General features: G+C 38.4%; 6 protein-coding genes across 6 annotated transcripts in view; 4 read left to right on the forward strand and 2 right to left on the reverse strand.

Moving 5' to 3' along the window:
* Positions 1-2,196, forward strand: part of LOC104733155 (1-phosphatidylinositol-3-phosphate 5-kinase FAB1A-like) — an 11,138-nt gene extending 8,942 nt beyond the window's left edge. The window contains exons 12-14 of the mRNA XM_010452762.2: positions 8-1,054; positions 1,206-1,472; positions 1,576-2,196. Coding sequence (XP_010451064.1) covers positions 8-1,054; positions 1,206-1,472; positions 1,576-1,920 — 1,659 coding nt within the window. The 3' untranslated portion in view covers positions 1,921-2,196. The remainder of the gene's footprint in view (positions 1-7; positions 1,055-1,205; positions 1,473-1,575) is intronic.
* LOC104729933 (putative pectinesterase/pectinesterase inhibitor 45) lies at positions 2,649-4,727 on the forward strand. The gene is made up of 3 exons (XM_010448965.1): positions 2,649-3,691; positions 3,780-3,940; positions 4,025-4,727. The coding sequence occupies exons 1-3, from the start codon at positions 2,721-2,723 to the stop codon at positions 4,720-4,722; spliced, it is 1,830 nt and encodes a 609-aa protein (XP_010447267.1). The 5' UTR covers positions 2,649-2,720; the 3' UTR covers positions 4,723-4,727.
* LOC104733156 lies at positions 5,231-7,605 on the reverse strand. Its single transcript, XM_010452763.1, has 4 exons — positions 7,339-7,605; positions 6,446-7,237; positions 5,743-6,129; positions 5,231-5,479 (listed from the first exon to the last, which is right to left on the reverse strand). Exons 1-4 carry the CDS (start codon positions 7,603-7,605, stop codon positions 5,231-5,233), a joined length of 1,695 nt encoding a protein of 564 aa, XP_010451065.1.
* Positions 7,973-11,701, reverse strand: LOC104729934 (probable pectinesterase/pectinesterase inhibitor 44). The gene is made up of 5 exons (XM_010448966.2): positions 11,373-11,701; positions 9,739-9,867; positions 9,151-9,627; positions 8,725-9,048; positions 7,973-8,567 (listed from the first exon to the last, which is right to left on the reverse strand). The coding sequence occupies exons 1-5, from the start codon at positions 11,656-11,658 to the stop codon at positions 8,194-8,196; spliced, it is 1,590 nt and encodes a 529-aa protein (XP_010447268.1). The 5' UTR covers positions 11,659-11,701; the 3' UTR covers positions 7,973-8,193.
* Positions 13,351-18,370, forward strand: LOC104729935 (F-box/LRR-repeat protein 15-like). Its single transcript, XM_010448967.2, has 17 exons — positions 13,351-13,724; positions 13,828-14,068; positions 14,153-14,285; positions 14,497-14,596; positions 14,680-14,877; positions 14,972-15,242; positions 15,338-15,436; positions 15,581-15,669; positions 15,793-15,892; positions 15,987-16,157; positions 16,269-16,421; positions 16,505-16,665; positions 16,756-16,954; positions 17,061-17,512; positions 17,620-17,683; positions 17,820-17,906; positions 18,002-18,370. Exons 1-17 carry the CDS (start codon positions 13,351-13,353, stop codon positions 18,086-18,088), a joined length of 2,979 nt encoding a protein of 992 aa, XP_010447269.1. The 3' UTR covers positions 18,089-18,370.
* LOC104729936 (myosin-15) overlaps positions 20,021-20,104 on the forward strand; it is a 14,170-nt gene continuing 14,086 nt past the window's right edge. The window contains exon 1 of the mRNA XM_010448968.2: positions 20,021-20,092. Coding sequence (XP_010447270.2) covers positions 20,021-20,092 — 72 coding nt within the window. The remainder of the gene's footprint in view (positions 20,093-20,104) is intronic.

A 20,104-nucleotide genomic window follows, 5' to 3' on the forward strand; every position in this document is an offset into this window, starting at 1 on the left:
GATGGAGTTCGAGCCTAGTGAAGGTGGCAAAGATAATTTTGCGGAGCCTGCGCAGGATGTTAAAACAGTACTCTCTGAGAGCCAGTCTCAAGCAACAGATTTATCTGATACTCTTGATGCAGCATGGATAGGTGAACAAACTATTTCAGATAATGGTATTTCCCGTCCGCCTAGCAGAGCTGCTTCAGCAAATGAAATTCAGATTCCTGATTTAAGGCTATTGGGTTCAGAAAGTGGGCTGAACATTAAAGGCGTCCCTAGCAGTGATGAACATACAACACAAGTTCAAATGCCTTCTCCTAGTTTCTACTATTCACTCAACAAAAATTATTCGCTTAATTCTCGCAAGCATATTATGGCTGAAGACCGGCCTGTTTATGTTTCTTCATATAGAGAGCTTGAATGGCGAAGTGGTGCTAGGCTGCTGCTTCCTCTGGGAGTTAATGACTTGGTACTACCAGTGTATGATGACGAACCTACTAGTATCATAGCTTATGCCCTTACATCATCAGAATATAAAGCCCAGATGTCTGGATCAGATAAGTCAAGAGATCGCTTGGATAGTGGAGGTTCCTTTTCACTTTTTGATTCTGTTAATCTTCTCTCATTGAACTCTTTGAGCGATTTGTCAGTCGACATGAGTAGAAGTCTTAGCTCTGCTGATGAACAAGTCTCGCAGCTGTTACAGTCATCACTTTATTTGAAAGATTTGCATGCTAGAGTTTCGTTTACAGATGAAGGTCCTCCTGGGAAAGTGAAGTACTCTGTGACGTGTTATTATGCTAAGGAGTTTGAAGCCCTGAGGAAGATTTGTTGTCCTTCAGAAACAGATTTCGTTAGATCTCTTGGTCGTTGTAGAAAGTGGGGAGCCCAGGGTGGAAAGAGCAACGTCTTCTTTGCAAAAAGTTTGGATGACCGTTTCATCATCAAGCAAGTTACAAAGACAGAGCTTGAGTCCTTCATCAAGTTTGGGCCAGCGTACTTCAAATACCTGACCGAGTCCATCAGTACTAAAAGCCCTACAAGCCTTGCAAAGATCTTGGGGATCTATCAGGTACAAAAACTGACAAAATAGTTAACTAACAATCTCTCTGAACTACATGATAATTGAGAATGCTTTTGTTCGACTCAAACGGTAGTTTTGCTTGTTCTTCACTTTTGTTGATATTTAGTGAGACTCATAGTTCTTTGCTAATTCTTTCAAGGTTTCATCCAAACACCTTAAAGGAGGAAAAGAGTTCAAAATGGACGTCTTGGTGATGGAGAATCTTCTGTTCAAGCGGAACTTCACTAGGCTTTATGACCTAAAAGGCTCCACACGTGCTCGTTACAATCCTGATACAAGTGGTAGCAATACAGTTTTGCTGGACCAGAATCTTGTTGAAGCGATGCCGACATCTCCAATATTTGTTGGGAGCAAGGCAAAACGGCTTCTTGAAAGAGCCGTCTGGAACGATACATCCTTTCTTGCTGTAAGTTTCTGGTTGCTAACCTTTCGAAATACTGAACTTGTTTGTGGGCTTTACACAGTAATACTGATGCAAGACATGTCTTGGTTTGTTTATTTGGCTGAAGTCGATTCACGTAATGGACTACTCCTTACTAGTTGGGGTAGATGAGGAAAGAAACGAACTGGTTCTAGGAATTATCGATTTCATGAGGCAATACACCTGGGACAAACATCTGGAGACTTGGGTCAAGACTTCAGGGCTCCTTGGAGGACCGAAGAACTCATCTCCCACAGTGATATCGCCGCAGCAATACAAGAAAAGATTCAGGAAAGCAATGACGGCTTATTTTCTGATGGTCCCTGACCAATGGTCGTCTGCCACGGTAGTGCCAAACAACAGTTCTTCAGCAGAGGTGAAAGAGGAAGAAGAGCGAGACAATCCTCAAGCAACAGTTGGTAACAAGTCCTGAAGCATTTTCTGCAAGATACATACATAATCCATATTCAGTTAGCCAATATAGTTTTTTATTTTTTGGTTGGATTGGTCCTTGGGTAATTTGTGTGTATGTACTACCCTTGGCCTTAGGTGTGGCATATGCCTCTTCCATCGCCTTTTGCATCAGAATTAATAAAAGAAAGATGCAATTGTACATACACTGCTTCAATCTTTTAGTGTTGTTCAGTTACTTTTGTTTACTAACATTTTACTCAGTAAGTAAGTGCGTCAACTGCCTATTATATTTATTTTCATTTTTACAATACGTGCATTTTTTTTAAAGATGGGATCCTCAAGAACTTGAAGGTCTTTAACATTTTAGAATTCATATTAGCATTGGATTACATCTTGAATTCTGTTTATACTCCAACCAAACGCATCGGATGTAGGGAATCCAACCACCAGCAGACAAATTAGATATAGAATTTGGAGTTCGTCTTTTAAAGATGTTTCTCTACATTGGACTTGGGACAAACGAATAGCTCAACGTGTTGGGGGACTTCATTTTGACTTATCAGTTTGAAGTCTTAACGCATACATTTTATTGTTTCATATAGGAAACTAAAATTAGAAAGCATGATATTGGCTCATGAGAGAAACAATATACATCAATCAAAACAGAGGAAAATATAATAAACACAGGCAAAAAAAAAAAATTAGAAAGATTAATCTTCCAATTTACCCTCCCTGCCCTAGCTTGCTTCTAAGGCAGAGGAAAATTCATATTTTCTTCTCTCAAAGTAAAAAGACAGAGGAAAACGTTTAAAGAAAAAAATGGCTTTTCAAGACTTCGACCAGATTCAACAACGCGTAAATGCAGAGAGAAAACGTAAATTCAGGAAGAGAATCATCTTGGGATTCGTCTCTGCGCTTGTTGTTGTTGCTGCCATTATTGGAGGTGCTTTTGCTTATGTTACATATGGAAACAAAACTCATGAACAAGCGAAAACTACAAACAACAAAACTAAGGATACCCCCAAGAAAAGCGAGAGCCCGAGCCAGAAACCTCCATCATCCGCTGCACAAACTGTGAAACCTGGCCAGGTCGATAAGATTATCCAAACACTTTGCCATTCAACTCTTTACAAACCAGTTTGCGAGAAAACTCTTAAAAATGGGACAAAGAAAGATACTCCTTTATCTGATCCTAGGAGCCTTTTAAAGTCTGCCATCGTAGCTGTCAATGAAGATCTAGACAGAGTATTCAAAAAGGTCTTGAGCCTGAAAACAGAGAACAAAGATGATAAAGACGCTATAGCGCAGTGCAAGTTGCTTGTGGATGAAGCTAAGGAAGAACTTGGCACCTCTGCGAAAAGAGTCAACGACACTGAGGTTAATAACTTTGCGAAAGCAGTTCCCAATTTGGACAGTTGGCTAAGCGCAGTCATGTCTTATCAAGAGTCATGTGTCGATGGATTTGAAGAAGGGAAACTCAAAACCGAGATACGTAAGAATTTCAATTCTTCTCAAGTTTTGACAAGCAATTCACTCGCGATGATAAAATCTTTAGACGGATACCTTACCTCGGTTCCAAAGGTTAAAGCGCGACATCTTCTTGAATCAAGATCTACAGCTGTAAAAACAGATCATACTACGTATTGGTTAAGCAACACGGAGAGACGAATGTTAAAAGCTGTTGATGTGAAAGCTTTGAAACCTAATGCTACAGTTGCTAAAGATGGCAGTGGAAACTTCACAACCATTAACGCTGCACTTAAAGCCATGCCTGCTAAGTACCAAGGAAGGTACTTAACCGTCTCATAATAATGCTTCATATTTTATAAACAAGGCTTCCAGCTAGGCCTAGGCTTTACGCTTCATATGTTTTTGTAGGTACACCATCTATGTCAAACATGGAGTTTATGATGAATCTGTGATTGTTGACAAAAAGAAAGCTAATGTTACAATGATCGGTGATGGATCTCAGAAGACGATAGTGACGGGAAACAAAAGCCACGCAAAGAAAATTCGAACGTTACTCACAGCAACATTTGGTATAACCCTAATTTTGCTTAAAATATTTCAAAGAGACAACTGAGAGGTGCAATAACCTTATGTGTGCTTGGTTTACATTATAGTGGCACAAGGAGAAGGATTCATGGCACAATCCATGGGGTTCCGGAACACGGCTGGGCCAGAGAGACACCAAGCGGTCGCAATACGTGTCCAATCCGACCGTTCGGTTTTCCTAAACTGTCGATTTGAAGGCTACCAAGACACGTTACACGCATACACGCACCGCCAATATTACAGAAGTTGTGTCATTGTCGGAACAGTCGATTTCATCTTCGGTGATGCGGCCGCTATATTCCAGAACTGTGACATCTTTATCAGAAAAGGTTCACCGGGTCAGAAGAACACGGTGACGGCTCAAGGACGAGTGGATAAGTTTCAGACGACAGGCTTTGTGATTCACAATTGCACAATAGCTCCAAACGAAGATCTGAAACCCGCAAAGGCACAGTTCAAGAGCTACCTTGGCCGGCCGTGGAAAAAACATTCTCGAACCGTCGTGATGGAATCAACAATCGAGGATGTGATCGATCCGGTTGGTTGGTTGAGATGGCAAGAGACGGATTATGCTGTTGATACATTATATTACGCGGAATACAAGAACGACGGTCCAAGCGGAGCAACCGCTTCTAGGGTTAAGTGGCCTGGTTTTAGGGTTATGAAAAAGGAAGAGGCGATGAAATATACGGTAGGACCATTCTTACAAGGGGAATGGATCAATGCGATAGGGTCTCCGGTTAAGTTTGGCCTTTATGAAGCTTGATGCTTGCTATAGACGTAAGGTGGTGACTTCTTTTTGTTTTTCTTTTAATTGATGTTGGTAAATATGATATTGCATCTTGGAGATACAAGATTATAGAACATAAACATAGTTGAGGTAAAACTGAATGTCTTGTCCTAAATATAGATTTCTACTGAAATTTTTTTGACACGAAACAAGTTTTAAGGCGTTATGTGACGGAACGGTATTCCCATTTAATAATAAAAATGGATGCAAATATAACATAACTTGTATTGGTGGTGATGAGATGAGTTCATCACTATTAGTACACACCAATTGAGGGATATAAAATGTTTGAACCATGGATAGCCACAACCTTAGTACATATACAGTAAAATTATCCGTGATCCCAAAAGATGATTGAAGAAATAGCTTAGTACAACACAAACATAAGCAAAAATAAACGTGTGTTGTCGCTTTTTAGTAGCTTTCTCTAAGATATCTCGGATAAGAGAAAGTTGGAACTTCTTCCTCTAAAACCCGGAAACATCTAGCCTGTAGTGTAGTCCAAACCAACAAGCTCATGGATCGCATAGCCGTCAGCCACAGCGGCACATATGGCGTGCGAGCATGGTATACCCAACAAATTATACTCTCGGCAAGTGCATGTCCTTCGCTTTAGATTGACATGGAATGAACGTCGTCTAGAATCGCCCCTCACATCGTACTCAAATGCATCAACACGCTGAGCTGTTAACCCCTCGGAAATCTTTAAGTTTTGGCGAATCCGTTCACGAATCTTTGGAGGAAATGAAGATGTCTCAGCTTTCACAGCCTCTCGCCTCATTCAGTGGCGGACCCAGGAAATTTTTTTAGGTGGGTCAATAATTTTTTTTAAACAGTTGAAAAGGAAAAAAAACAACTTTTTATGTGGTATTGGGGAATCGAACTCGGGTTTGGGATGTCACACTTAGAGGGGAAAACTAACTTGGCTGCAGAATCTTCAAGAGTTTACATGCAAAACTACATATTTCAATAATTTAACCAGGTCAGTTGACCCACCCATTTCCTATGTAGGTCCGCCATTGGCCTCATTACAAACCATGTCAGCAAGGTTGTTCGGATAAACTCCATCAGCGGTATAATGGGAAATTCCCTAGCTTCCTTTAAGACAGAATTAACAGATTTGGCAACATTACACGTCATAATATTGTACCTGTTACCCATGAAATGTGACCGCGCCCAATGGCAAAACCCTATCCCCTCTAGATAGTTTGCACACTCTGGCTCAATCCTACCAATCTCGGCAAAGGCTGCATGAAAATCGTCTACACGATATGCACGTGCAGCTTCGGATACAAGGTCAGCAAGATCACGATTGTCGAAAATAGTGCAAACCTCACGGTGCAAGTGAACCACACACGCCCCATGCGAGGATTTAGGATATACCTACAACAAAACGAAAGTCATGGTTACTTACTTGGATATATTCTCTGGAATCCACATAATGACGCATTACATACACTGAACAGTTATATAGCATTATTATAACTAATCTCCTATTATCAATAACATAATTCACTATTTTGTGCGACAGTGTAAATAACTTGGCAACTCAAACTAGCAACCAATATTTATGACAAGACTTTATAACCAAATACAGAAAAATGTTGATATAAATTAAACTCCATGTCATAATATATCTATAACCAACCAATAACTTTGCTATAGTAACTGATGCAATAAATTCATTATGATAACTTACCCGGCGTATGCCAGCGCAAATTGAGGAATGCCACTCCGAAACAAACGCCAAATTATCACTATCTGGTATGACCGTATTGAGCATGCGGAAAAACCAATCCCAAGCTTCGTCATTTTCTTCGTCAACAATCCCAAACGCCAATGGATATTCCTGAAAGTTAGGATCTTGGCAGCTTGCGATTAGGAGGCAACCCTCGAATCTCCCACGTATAGGAGCTGCATCAAGGATGATGACACGACGCATGGATGCGAACCCACTTAAAGAGAATGAGAATGCTAAGAAGAGGTACTTGAACTTATTAGCTTCCTGATGGAGGTGCGTAACGGTTCCGGTATAAGCCTGACCTAGACAATAGAGGTAAGAAGGAAGTAATGCGAAACTGTTATCAGGCTCACGTGATTCCCACGCTTTCCAGTAAGACACCATCGCCTTGTGATTGTCTAGAAGTTTCTGAAGGTCAATCGCCTGAGCAAACTTTGATTTTTTTAAGCTCCTTAAGAACTTGGTTTTCGCTTGTAAACGGTATGCATTACGATCCTCATCCACAACGGAGCATGTGTGTCTTAGGTTTGCACTCGTAATCTGGTAATTGTCAGAATCTTCTAGCTTGATAATATACACACGCCATGGACACGAATCAGATATCCAGGTCAACGTAGTCAGTTTCTTTCCCCTACGATGGAATTGAAAACGCCTATTCAATGCGTATACAGCAAGTTTGGCTAGGCAATCATGTTTGTTTGTGAAGACATGTCCAACAGATATATCATCGCCTTCGTACTCCACTGCAGCCTGCAAACCTCAATGTCATTGTATTAAAAAAAATCTATAACGCTAAAATTATAGTTCTGTCACAAAATATCATATCGTTAATTATTACGCATATTACATACCTCATGTGCATGTGGTGATCCATATACATCATTTCCATCACCATACTGTTGCCAGTAGTTGAAGCCATAGTCATCATCATCTTCCATCACTTTTTCCTCAAGGATTTGTAACGCATTTGCATCAACTGACTGTTCAACGGACAGTTCGGAGATATACAGTGGAACCTCGCTCGTCTCCTCATGCATAGCCAAGTATATTTCCATAGCTTCGTCGTTTGTAATCGTCACAGGGCAAGTCTGTTTCCATGCGGCGCTACCAACATCCATCCACTCTGGCCATTGAAACGTCAGATACACGTCATGAGAGAGCCCAAACTCATCCCTGATAATCTCTCTACTGCGTACGAGCCCGTTCCCTTGACGAATTTTTAGTTTTTTCACAGCATCTCTTGTATTGACTATGAAAATCCAACCGCAATTTGTAGTTACTAGTCATTTCCCTAATTAAACCTGCAACTTTCCTTCAATTTTATGTCTCGCATTAACGTTAATTATACACAAATTAAATTGACCTTAAGGCACAAATTTAATTTAGCTTGCATCATGTATGCCTTAGCTTGATACAACTCATACAAGTTTGGTAGAATCCAATACCAATGTAAAATATTTTATAACGAAAAATAAATGTAAGATATGAATTTTTTTTTGTTTTTTTTTTATAACGTACAAAAATATATTCAACCATATCAGTAATATGATCGGTTCAACTTCAACCGATTGGCTTAATCACCCCATAAACTGTCCCCTTGTAGCAATATTTTCCAAAACCAACTTAGAAGAACATTACAAGAAAACACAACACAAAATATAAAGGAACAAAAACAGGAACATTCACAATAGAAACACCGAGCCATTTTAAATATTCAAGCCATCACTAAACGTTACCCCTGTAGAAGGCAGCCAAAGATTTCCTTTAATGAACTGAGAAACTGTGAAGTTGTTAGCCTGTTCCGAGTTATTAAATACGTGGTAACCAGGCCATTTGACTCGGCTGTTGAGTCCTGAACCAGGCCCGTAGTTCATGAACTCCCCGTAGAAGAGTGTGTCCAACGCAAAGTCAGCGTTCCACTCGAGCCATCCTTCGGGTCTCACAACGTCGCTCATGTTGTTCCTAATGAAAACTGTTCTTGAATATAGCTTCCATGGCCTTCCTAGATACGTCCGTGTCGTATTTAGGTATGGGACCAAGTCTGCGTCCGCCGAGATATTGCTGAACTGAATAGAGAATCCTGAAGTTGAGCAAAATTTAGAATATTTCAAATTTAAAAACTAATGTGGCTTTCACCAATGGTTTAAGAAATTTGATCAGGACATAAGTATGAAAGATTGAGGATGTCTACAAACATAAAAAGAGACTCAAGAAGAGTGCCTAACTAAGTAAAGTACCTGAGGGTTGGTTCATATCTTTACGGCCTTGTGCAGTGATGGTGTTCTTTTGGTTAGGGAGTCCTCTCTTAGCCAAAATTTGACAGTTTTGAAACACAACAGTCCCATCCCCAAATATAAAATCTACTGTTCCCGTGATGGTACACTCACGGTAGAACTGACGCATGGTGTGCGTGTAGAGTGTATCTTGATAACCCCTCATCGCACATCTGTAGAAAACAGAGAGGTCAGAGTCTGACCTAAGTGCTACCGCCTGATGCTTCTCTGGCCCCGCTGTGTTCTGGAACGTTATATCTCTCGCCAAGAATCCTCTTCCGCTTACCGCTGAATTATTTGTGTCACACAATGTTTTAAACCCATCAGCACTATTAAAATATAATTTTTATGAAAACATGCACTAACAACAAAAATAATCTTATGTATTACCGAATGTAGCTGATCGGAAAGTGGTCCAACCGTCGATGAAGTTGCGGTTACCAGAAATAATGGTCACGTCGATGCCATCACCTAACATTACGATGTTCCACTTCTTCTTCTTGATCTCAACATTCTCCAAATATAAACCCTTTTTAATGTATATGACGAAACGTGTCGAGCTATAATCAGGAACTTGCTCAATGGCGTCCATTATCTTTGTGAAGTTGCCTGTCCCATCCAGTGCTACACTAACGTCGTAACTCCTACCGTTTGATTCTAATAGTTTACGATCGTCCGATCTGACCCAGTCTGGGAATTGAAGGCTTTCGTCGTCGTTGGTGTCTCTGAGTGTGCGGCCTGGTGGGTTCTTTGGTCCTTTAGCAATTGGGCCAGGTTTAGAAATAGGCTTGGTAATGGTAGGTTTCTCGTCGGTTTGAACAAGTGGTAACAATTCCCTAAGCATAGAATATAGTTGATCGAGACTGCCTGAAATCATACATTAAAAAACCAATATGAATCAAACCGGACGTAATTAAAAACCGAAAGTGTGAGGTTGATTACAATAATGAATGGAATAAGAAAATGATAAAAAATTACCAGCGATAAGGGATTTGACGAGACCAGTGGTACCGTCGAAGCCTTCCCTACAAGTGTCTTGGTTGGAGAGTGCAGCACTTAACCATGTCCTTGTGTCCGATGCCACGTTCCCTGTTCCATTACCCTTACCTGGTCCCATTCAAAATCATCACACGCATTCTCAGTTCTCTTGATCACTTTGATATACTATTCTTATATTTTAGCACTATCATTCGTTCCTAGTCATATATTCTCACTTATATTTATTGCGCTGAAATCTAAAATTTTGAATCCACGTTCTGTGTCCCTACTACCCACATGCCATTTACTATAATGATTATAGAATTTGCTTTCGTTTCATCAACGAAAGAAAATGCACAATGTTGATGTAACATCATCATCACCTGATATGTATCTAACATTTAAAATTTATATAAACACTCAAACTACGACCACATAAAAAAATTTTTGACTGAAATATACAGTCGAAGAAAGAAAAAATTATTTAATAGATAGCGTTTGGTAATTATTTCATAGACTAAACCGTTCCTATTTTAAATATATAGCCTGCACACATATCAGATGTTTAAGCACTTAAAAAAAAAAAAACCTTTACTTTGTCTAAGCTGAAATAACAAGGAGGATAAATTATACTACTAATATACACGTATAATTCAATAAATTTGGTTAAAATTGTAGCATTAGTTGTATATAATACTAGTATAATAGGATTATATCCGGTCAAAGAACCACCTAATAACCGTATCGCAATCAATTCGTTCCGGCTTTCAAATTAAATGCAGCAAGTGCAATATGAAAATGTCAATGAGATGCCTTACTATATAGAGAGACTATAGTAGCATTTAACACCATGATCCGTGAACGATAATATATTCTATGGTATCAAATCATCATTTATTGGAGTCGTGGAGAATCTAACTAGATAAAGTCCAAACCAGTCGAGTTGTACAGGTGTATATCATGTGTTGCAAGAATATATAGTTACTGCTGTTTTATATGTATTTGTAATGTAAAAGACTTAAATTCCATTAAGGTCTTATACGTCACATTAGTCTCTACCCTTTACCTATATATTCGTATCTCTGATGTGTAATGTGAAAAATATTTTAACCGCTAATCAGAACTTAAGGTGTTCTTTCCTTGTTTAAAAGCGTTAGTTTGAAGTTGAACCAAATATTATGTTGGCGTTTGATCAAAATCATGGCTCTGAACAACTGAGTTTAAAAATCTTTCTTTTTTAGTCGGTTAGAATGGAAAACCAACAAGCTTTACCAAGTAATCGCACTCTTTCTATTAATAGCTAGCAACCGGTTATCACAAACGTCATTTTTTATCCTAGTTTTCATAAACCGGCAAAAAGCATACTATCTATTAGTATTATCTTGTTTCATTGTACTTTGTTAATTTTTCGGTTACTCCAATTTGATTATCATTTTTTCAAATTTCACTAAAGCATGTATTGATATTATCCAACCGTTTTTCAATCTGATAACAATAATTTCGAGACCTCGTGATCAGAAAATTACATTCACAAGTGGAGAGTTAAAAAAGATCATGCATTCAAAGTTTCCAACAATAAAAGAATGCGATAAAGCTCGATTAATGTTGTTAACTATGGAGTTTAAGGCGCGTACCTTTTGGATTCTCAGAAGCAGAAGCAGACCAACTCAACTCCTCTGAAGAAAAGTCAAGCAGATCAAGGCAATCGGAAACCGCATTCTGCAGCCGGCGGTCTCCACTGAAATCCGCAAACTGAGACAAAATCGAACTCACTTGTCTTATTACTTCCACTATTGTGTTTATGGAGCCCACAAACTCGCTCGCCGGAACTTTCAAGTATTCATATTGCATATTCTCCTCTGATGACACACACAGACCCGACATGATCAAGAAGATCAAGAAATACTTCAAGAATGACATTTTTCTTCTCTCTCTGTCTCTTTCGTTTTTTTTTTAAAGCTACCTTAAGTTTGTAGCAATAATATAAATAAAATAACTAGAAAAAGAAAAACAAAAGGTTTGTGTTTTTTTTTTGGATGATATGAAGTTCTTGAGTCAGTGTAACCTATAAAAAGAGGAGGTGTATTAAATTCCAACCACCTCTCTGTCCACTTCTAAACAGTTAGTCTACTAAAAAACTTTAATTGGGGGACTTAACTTCATGATCCCACCCAACGTTTGCGTTCCTTCATCGTTGATATTTTCAATAATATATTTATGATGTATCTTAATGACTTAATTATAACTCAACCGTCCCACACATTCAATGATATTCTCAGCTTCGGTCGTATCGGCACTAGCGCTCTCGGATGCAGCTGTTTCACACATCCACCGCCATATCAATTTTTAATTGTAACTCCACCTGCGTTATTATCTTACGTTTTTAGTTTTCTATTGAATGACGTATTTACTTGTATAAGTTTGCATATGAATAATTGATAGAATCGTAAACAAGTTCATAATTTAGCTAGCTGTCGACTAAGCTAACTCTCTAAAGATATTCCAGGAACACTAGATCAAGGAAATATTTGTTTAATCGATCTGCCATCCAATAGTACGATAAGTTTAGTACTAGTGCCTTGCTTATTTTTGTAACCATGGAAGAAAAAGTCAAGAGACGCTAATAAGGGAGTCAAAGAGTCACGTGACATAGTCACAAGGAAGAAACGGCCATTGGGCCATAAAGAGACACCAAGCCCAATTTCAATATGGGTTTCGTTAGGAGATAAAATTGCAAAATAAAAATAATAATATTATAACGGTTTAAGATGATACAAAAGGTACAGCACTGTAGAATTGTTTTTACTCGGATAATTTTTTTTTATTACCAGATTTTCAAACTTTAAACAAGAAGAATCGACAAGTTTTTGTACAGTAACTATTAGTATTTACTTTTTATCCAGAAGATATTATTACAGTATGGCTCGAGCCATCCTGACGGTCTTATGCTTACGCTCGTGCTCACGTGATGTGATTTCGTTTGACCAGGTGTATTTTGACTGAAACATATACACCATTGTGTCTTAACTGATTTATCGTAGGAGGAACTTATTAAACATCGTATTCAGAGTTTTCAGACAGAGTATCTATCTACTTTACACACAGTACAGATTATCCAAACGACACCGTATCGAGATGGTCCTTCCTGAACAAAACAACGGTGAAGCAAGAACCAAAGACGAGCTGTGTTTCCCGATTAGTTTTGTCTTTTTGATTTTTTCTTCATATCCCTTTCCGTTTTCGCCCCGATTTTTTTCCCCTTCTTCTTCCGAATCGTCGGATTTGTATCCATCGACGTCGCACCTTTTTTTTTTTTCTTTTTAAACTAAGCAAACACACAATAAGCCTCCACTCTCTCTCTCTCCCTCGCAAGATCTGATCCGATTTTACCCTTTTTTCCAATTTTCTCTCAAACCCTAATCTTAAATTCAGATTACGCGTTTTGATATTTTCCTTCTCATACTTGAGTCCCAATTCTGTCTTCTCTGAATTCGATCTGGGCCTTATACAATTTTGTTACTTTCCCCCAAATTCTGGTTTTTTTTTGGTGGCAAGGTTTTCAATAAATGTGGTAGATCGAGAACCAAGGGAGGAGGTGGGGTTAATAGGTGCATGAGGATTTGGTGTTTCTCTTGCTTCACCGACGAAGAAGAAGACGAAAACAGCGGCAGAGTGAAGAAACAATCTTCTTTAGCAACAACGGCCATGGAGAACAACAATAACGGAGATGGCGATTTTGGTGAAAACGAGAGGGTAACAAGAGTCTCAAGTTGGAGGCTGTGTGAGGAGATGCTGGCGAGGGAGGAAGGTGAAGCTGCTGAATTGGAACGCTTATGGACCTCTGAGATTCGGCTACATCAGTTAGTTCAAGGAGAGAGTAGCAATGCTGCGCCTACTGCTGCTGCTGCTGCTGATGAGGATAGTACGATGGAGGAAGCTGATCATGATTCGCATCACAAGCGTGCCAAAGTGTACTCTGGGCTTCCGTGAGTTCTCTAACTCCTTTCTCTTGGCTTCGTTTTCCTTGGAAAGAAGATATTTTTTTTTTTAAAGTGGATCTTGATCAGTGATGCTTAAGTTCAATTACAGTGAGTGCAGGTCGGTTTCGAGGGTATCTTCAGATGCTGGGAATTCTGGTTCGTCAGTGGAGAGAAGTGTTAGTTTTGGCATAGCCTCTTCTTCCCGGTCGGATACTGATATGTTCTGCCAGAATTTCATCTTGAATTATAGTCGTAAAGATGGGAGAAAAGATGATGGAGATGATAACGGTTCTTCAGACGCTGAAGATTTTGAAGTTCATATTGATTTGACTGATGACCTCTTGCATATGGTATGCGTTTTTTTTGTTTGCATTTTGAGTATAACTACCTAGGTTTCCTTTTCTTTGGTTTTAACTTTTTATCTTTTCCTGCAGGTGTTCTCGTTCTTGAATCATGTTGACCTTTGTCGCTCTGCTATGGTATGTCGGCAGTGGAGAGTAGCTAGTGCTCATGAGGATTTCTGGAAGGTCTTGAACTTTGAAAATATCAGGATTTCTATCGAACAATGTAAGTTGTTTTGCATACATATGTTAAAGCTGTCTTTTCTGTTATTTGGCGTTCGAAGAAAATAAACTAAGTCCTTTGTTTAAAAATTCTTGTAAAACATATTAAACAGCTGGTGATTGTGGAAACCTTTAAATAATTTGAGATTTGGAAGATTTCGAGATATTAATATACATTGGATAGAAAATATAACTTCCAGTTGCTTTATTTGCAGTTGAAAGCATGTGTGGTCGCTATCCAAATGCTACCGAAGTGAATGTTTATGGTGCTCCTGCTGTTAACGCTCTGGCTATGAAAGCCGCTACCTCTTTGAGGTATCTGTATTATTTAGCCTCAGATATGGTTTCTATAAATTAAGTAACTATATATCCATCGTAATGCTTTTGATCTGTTTCAGGTATCTTGAGGTCTTAACTATAGGAAAGGGTCATATCAGTGAAAACTTTTTCCAGGCATTGGGAGAGTGTAATATGTTGAGGAGTATGACTGTAAATGAGGGTCTTCTGGGAAATGGTGCTCAGGAAATACTCCTGGTTCATGATAGGCTACGCAAACTCAAAATTACGAAATGCCGCGTTATGCGCTTGTCTATTAGGTGAATTTGTTTTTTTAATCAATCATTTTCATTTTTCATTCTTAATCGTTTATATGTATTTCATTCTTAATTAATATTAGTTTCTATCTTTTAGGTGTCCGCAGCTCAGGTCTTTATCATTAAAAAGAAGCAATATGTCACAGGCGATGCTTAACTGTCCACTCCTCCATCATCTTGATATAGCCTCATGCCATAAGCTCTTGGATGCTGCTATCCGTTCAGCGGCCACTTCGTGTCCTCAGTTAGAATCACTAGACGTTTCAAACTGTTCTTGTGTCAGTGATGAAAGTTTGCGTGAAATAGCGCAGGCTTGTGCTAATCTGCATATTCTTAATGCTTCATACTGCCCCAATATATCTCTTGAGGTTGGTCTTATTATCTACCTGCTTCGCTCCCTCCCTTTTTGTTGTCTCTCATTCTCCTATTTTTTCTGACTTGATTGCCCTTTTCTTCTTTAAAGTCAGTACATCTTCCATTGTTGACTGTTCTCAAGCTGCATAGCTGTGAGGGTATAACATCCGCGTCTATGACTTGGATTGCTAATAGTCCTGCGCTAGAGGTCCGTGTTCTACAACCTTTAACTATTTTCTTTTGTTTTTCCACCAACCTCTTTTTGTTTTCCACACCCACATGCATATTGTTCTACAACCTTTTAACGAAGACCACAATATCAGTTGGGTTAACCATATAAAATCTATTGCAGGTTCTGGAGCTTGACAATTGCAATCTGTTGACATCTGTATCTTTGCATCTCTCACGTTTGCAGAGTATAAGCCTAGTCCATTGCCGCAAGTATAGCTCTCATCTTTGGTTTGCTTTCTACCTACAGATTTTATTGTGATTAGTATTCATGTCTTTCTTTTTTATCTCTTGCTATTATTTCACTCATGTATCCGTCTTTGCTGTGTTTAACAGATTTACAGATCTGAACTTGCACAGCACCATGCTTTCATCAATCACTGTTTCAAACTGTCCAGCGCTTCGCCGTATCACAATCACTTCCAACTCCCTTCAAGTATGCACTTAGTTAATCATGATCTTGTTACTCTGCATTTTGATTAGGATTTCTGATCTAATAAACCCGTGAATGTTTCTTCATTTTCTTGCAGCGATTAGCTCTCCAAAAACAGGAGAATTTGACAACATTGGTTCTGCAATGCCATTCCTTGCAAGAAGTGGATCTCTCTGATTGTGAATCATTGTCCAATACTGTTTGTGAAATATTTAGTGATAATGGTGGATGCCCAATGCTGAAATCATTAATTCTTGACAACTGTGAGGTATGATACAGTTTCTTCCTTTATTTTTCTACAGCTATTGCCTGCATTGGATAGCAGAATGATATTTTTACTGGTTCCTAACTGTTTCTATTTTTTTATATATTCTTGTAGAGCTTAACAGCAGTGCGGTTCTGCAATTCATCGTTAGCAAGTCTTTCCCTTGTTGGCTGTCGTGCTGTTACTTCTCTTGAGTTGAAGTGCCCTCGCATAGAGCAGATCTGTTTAGATGGATGTGATCATCTCGAAACTGCATTATTCCAGCCTGTGAGTGTTGCTTTTCTCATATCAAATAGCTAACTTATCTTTAACTAATCGATTTCTTACTTCTCCTTTCTGGCTGTGAATAGGTCGCGCTCCGGTCTCTGAATTTAGGAATATGCCCAAAATTGAGTGTGCTCAATATAGAAGCACCTTATATGGTGTCTCTTGAACTGAAAGGTTGCGGTGTACTGTCTGACGCTATCATTATATGTCCTCTATTGACATCTTTAGATGCGTCTTTCTGCAGGTAATTTATCTGTTTTTTTTTTGTTAATTTCCATTTTCGTGACTGATATCATGGTGCTGCTAATCAAATTACCCCATTACCTTTTTCCAGTCAACTGAGGGATGACTGTCTGTCTGCAACCACTGCTTCCTGCCCACTAATTGAGTCACTGGTGCTAATGTCTTGCCCTTCTATTGGCCCCGATGGCTTGTCTTCCTTGAACGGGCTCCCAAATTTGACTGTTCTTGATTTATCATACACTTTCTTGATGAATTTGGAGCCTGTCTTCAAGTCCTGCATTCAGCTGAAGGTAATTATATTGCTGCATTCTTTGTATATCATCCATTCATGTCTAATCCTATCATAGTATCATATCCTAAAACTTTTGGGCTTTCTTTGACATTTTATTGTTTTAGGTGCTCAAATTACAAGCCTGCAAATATCTCACTGACTCATCACTGGAGCCACTATACAAAGAAGGGGCATTACCGGCACTTGAAGAGCTGGACCTGTCTTATGGAACTCTTTGCCAGACTGCGATAGATGATCTACTTGCATGCTGCACACACTTGACCCATTTGAGCTTGAACGGCTGTGTAAACATGCATGACCTCGACTGGGGTTCAACCAGTGTACAGCTAATTGATTACTTTGGGGTCTATAGTTGTAGTGAGAATACCCAGGAACCAGCTGAAACAGCCAATCGGTTACTGCAAAACCTAAACTGTGTGGGTTGCCCCAACATCAGAAAAGTGTTGATACCACCTGCAGCTTGCTTTTACCATTTATCAACGCTGAACCTTTCGTTATCGGTCAATCTGAAGGAGGTTGATCTCGCCTGTTCCAACCTGGTTTTACTTAATCTAAGGTATGAGGGTTTTGCATTTGCGGTATAACTTATTTTCTTTATCTTCCATTAAATGAGTGGTGTTATTGTATTGCTAATTCCATTTCATTTTAAAATGAATTGTCTAGCAACTGTTGCTCTCTGGAAGTATTGAAGCTTTGCTGTCCAAGATTGGCTAGTCTCTTTCTTCAGGTATGTTTTTTGCCCGATAACTGGTAGCTGTTTATATTGTATTTGTTTGGGTTAAACATGGATATCTGTTCGTAGACAGAATTACTTTTACATATGTTATCACTAAATACATTTTTGGTACCGTTGTCTTTGGTAGTCTTGTAACATGGACGAAGCAGGAGTTGAAGCGGCAATATCAGGATGCAGCTCACTCGAGACATTGGATCTCCGTTTCTGTCCAAAGGTACTAACAATTAATGAGTGTTTACTTCGATGTCAAAACTTAGCAGCTAATTCATTTTGATGTAACAATTAAAATCTTGTTTTGGTGATTAATAGATATCCTCGGTGAGCATGACAAAGTTCCGAACAGTGTGCCCTAGTTTGAAACGCGTCTTCAGCAGTCCGAATCTTTTGCAAGATTAGGGTTTTGCGCCGAATGTTTTATTATATACAACTTTTTTCTGCAGATTATAGAAATAATGTAATGTGTTGTGTTGTGTGGTATTTGGGATGTAAATGGGTCCAAGTCATGAGTTTCAGTAGTGCATATAGGCCTGTGGAGCTCGTACTGTGGCCTCCTTAGTCTGCTTGTGTGATGACACAAACCTAACAACATTAATACTTTTTGGTGTTTGTGATTCATGATAATGTTGCTACTGTTATATGTAGTTCTTCTATTTGCCTCAGCATTAGGCCTTGTAAGCATTGATCCACATGGACTCACAATCCCTATTAAGTTTTCAATCAAGAATTGTTTGTGGATTATTACTTGTACTTAGTACTAGTCTGAAGAGACGATTGGTTCAATTGCAATGCTTTCTTTACTTTTCTGATATCTCCGGCGTTTTTCTCTTATAAAGGGTCAAAACATATAGGGTCAAACTAAGAAAATGGGTGAGTTTTGAGTCTTCTGTATACAGTCGAAGTGTCAAATTGGTTCTAAGCTCAAAGTCTCAAACAGAGCTAAGCATCTAAAAGATACTAAATGAGATTAAAGGACAGAACTAGTAGTTGGAGAATTCGTTGTAACCGTACTTATTATTTCTTGATAGATGCAGAGGCATATGGCTAATGGCTTTGAATTTCTCATAAAAGATCTCTTAATCCATAGAGTGAAGAGAAAACACCACATAACTACCGGTCTCCACTAGAAATCATCATAAAGGGGAGTGATTGATAAGTATTTTAAAAAATAACGAAAACAAAATGTTGAAGATTGCCCAATAGGAAAATATCAAGAGAATATTATTTATGAAGAAAAAAGAAAATAGTAAAAGTTATTATAGAAGAGCATTTTGACCAACAAATGGAAATACATCTTACAAATCCAGGAAAAAAATATACGAAATTGGAAATGCAGAAATCTATCTAGTCAAAGAAAGACTGAAAAATTCAAGATTTAGATTCTACCAGTGTTAAAAGCCTGAATCTAATGATTGGCATACGACTTTGTACCTAACAACTTCAAACCTTTTTTTTTTTTACTTCAAATATCTTAAGTAAATTAACGAGTTTCATCTAATTTGTTAATGCTTATGCATTCGAGTTCAAACCTGTTAAATGCATATATTGCTGACAGCCTGACAATAAGGAGTGATAAATCGCCGTGTTAGCAGAAAGAAGAGTAAGGAATGACTTGATATGTGTTCATGCTGTGAGGAAATGTATTTCCATGAATATGATTAATAATTTTTCTACAAAAAAAAAAAAACGCAATTTGAAGAAACAGGTCTTCGCCTTGACCTGATCATATTATATACCTAATTTGACCATTGTTTACAATTAAAGAAAGTATCAATTCTAAAATTTACTAAAAATAACATAATTTAGTAAGTTTACTAGTTGAATTTGAAGTAAACCCTCATACAATTTCAATGAAAGATAATAAACTTTGATTCTTCACCCAAACACAAAAATTTACTCTGGAAATTGAAGAACTTTAGAAATTGTTTTTCAAAATAATAATCTCTGTTTTTGTTTAATATCTGCAGTATTAGAGGGCGGGAAGTATTTATTTTTTATTTTTATTTTATTTTGGTCACGTTGTTTGCCTTTATTGCTCTTTGGGAACTTTTTTTTTTGTTTTTTGTTGGGTAAGCGGTTTAAATTGAACAATTAAAAAAAAAAAAACTGAACAGTAGTAAAATTTTCCATCTCTTCTCTATCTCTATCTCTCTCTCTCTCTCCTTAGGGTTTCTCTCATTCTTCTTCGTTTTGAAATTTGAAAAATTCTCTGGCGCAACCAACCTCCACGGACTCTCTTTCTCTCTCTCTCTATCTCTCTATGACTCTTGCTTCGCCCAATTTAATTCTCTAGGGTTCTTTTCTCACCGAGCTCTCAATCACGAGATCTCAATGGAGATGAATCTGCGCAAGGGCGACAAGGTTTGGGTGGAAGATAAGGATTTGGCTTGGATTGCTGCTGATGTGCTCGATTCT

The sequence above is a fragment of the Camelina sativa genome, chromosome 12 (assembly GCF_000633955.1).
Source record: "Camelina sativa cultivar DH55 chromosome 12, Cs, whole genome shotgun sequence".
NCBI classification, from domain to species: domain Eukaryota; kingdom Viridiplantae; phylum Streptophyta; class Magnoliopsida; order Brassicales; family Brassicaceae; genus Camelina; species Camelina sativa.

Coding starts and splice junctions, on each gene's coding strand:
- LOC104729933 (XM_010448965.1), top strand. CDS start 2,721: ATGGCTTTTCAAGACTTCGACCAGATTCAACAACGCGTAAATGCAGAG. Junction 3,692..3,779: donor CCTGCTAAGTACCAAGGAAG/GTACTTAACCGT, acceptor ATGTTTTTGTAG/GTACACCATCTATGTCAAAC. Junction 3,941..4,024: donor GTTACTCACAGCAACATTTG/GTATAACCCTAA, acceptor TTTACATTATAG/TGGCACAAGGAGAAGGATTC.
- LOC104733156 (XM_010452763.1), bottom strand. CDS start 7,605: ATGGATGTTGGTAGCGCCGCATGGAAACAGACTTGCCCTGTGACGATT. Junction 7,238..7,338: donor GATCACCACATGCACATGAG/GTATGTAATATG, acceptor TGAGGTTTGCAG/GCTGCAGTGGAGTACGAAGG. Junction 6,130..6,445: donor TTTGCGCTGGCATACGCCGG/GTAAGTTATCAT, acceptor GTTTTGTTGTAG/GTATATCCTAAATCCTCGCA.
- LOC104729934 (XM_010448966.2), bottom strand. CDS start 11,658: ATGTCATTCTTGAAGTATTTCTTGATCTTCTTGATCATGTCGGGTCTG. Junction 9,628..9,738: donor CGTCAAATCCCTTATCGCTG/GTAATTTTTTAT, acceptor GTATGATTTCAG/GCAGTCTCGATCAACTATAT. Junction 8,568..8,724: donor AGATATGAACCAACCCTCAG/GTACTTTACTTA, acceptor GCTCAACTTCAG/GATTCTCTATTCAGTTCAGC.
- LOC104729935 (XM_010448967.2), top strand. CDS start 13,351: ATGAGGATTTGGTGTTTCTCTTGCTTCACCGACGAAGAAGAAGACGAA. Junction 13,725..13,827: donor AAAGTGTACTCTGGGCTTCC/GTGAGTTCTCTA, acceptor GTTCAATTACAG/TGAGTGCAGGTCGGTTTCGA. Junction 15,243..15,337: donor GCCCCAATATATCTCTTGAG/GTTGGTCTTATT, acceptor TCTTCTTTAAAG/TCAGTACATCTTCCATTGTT.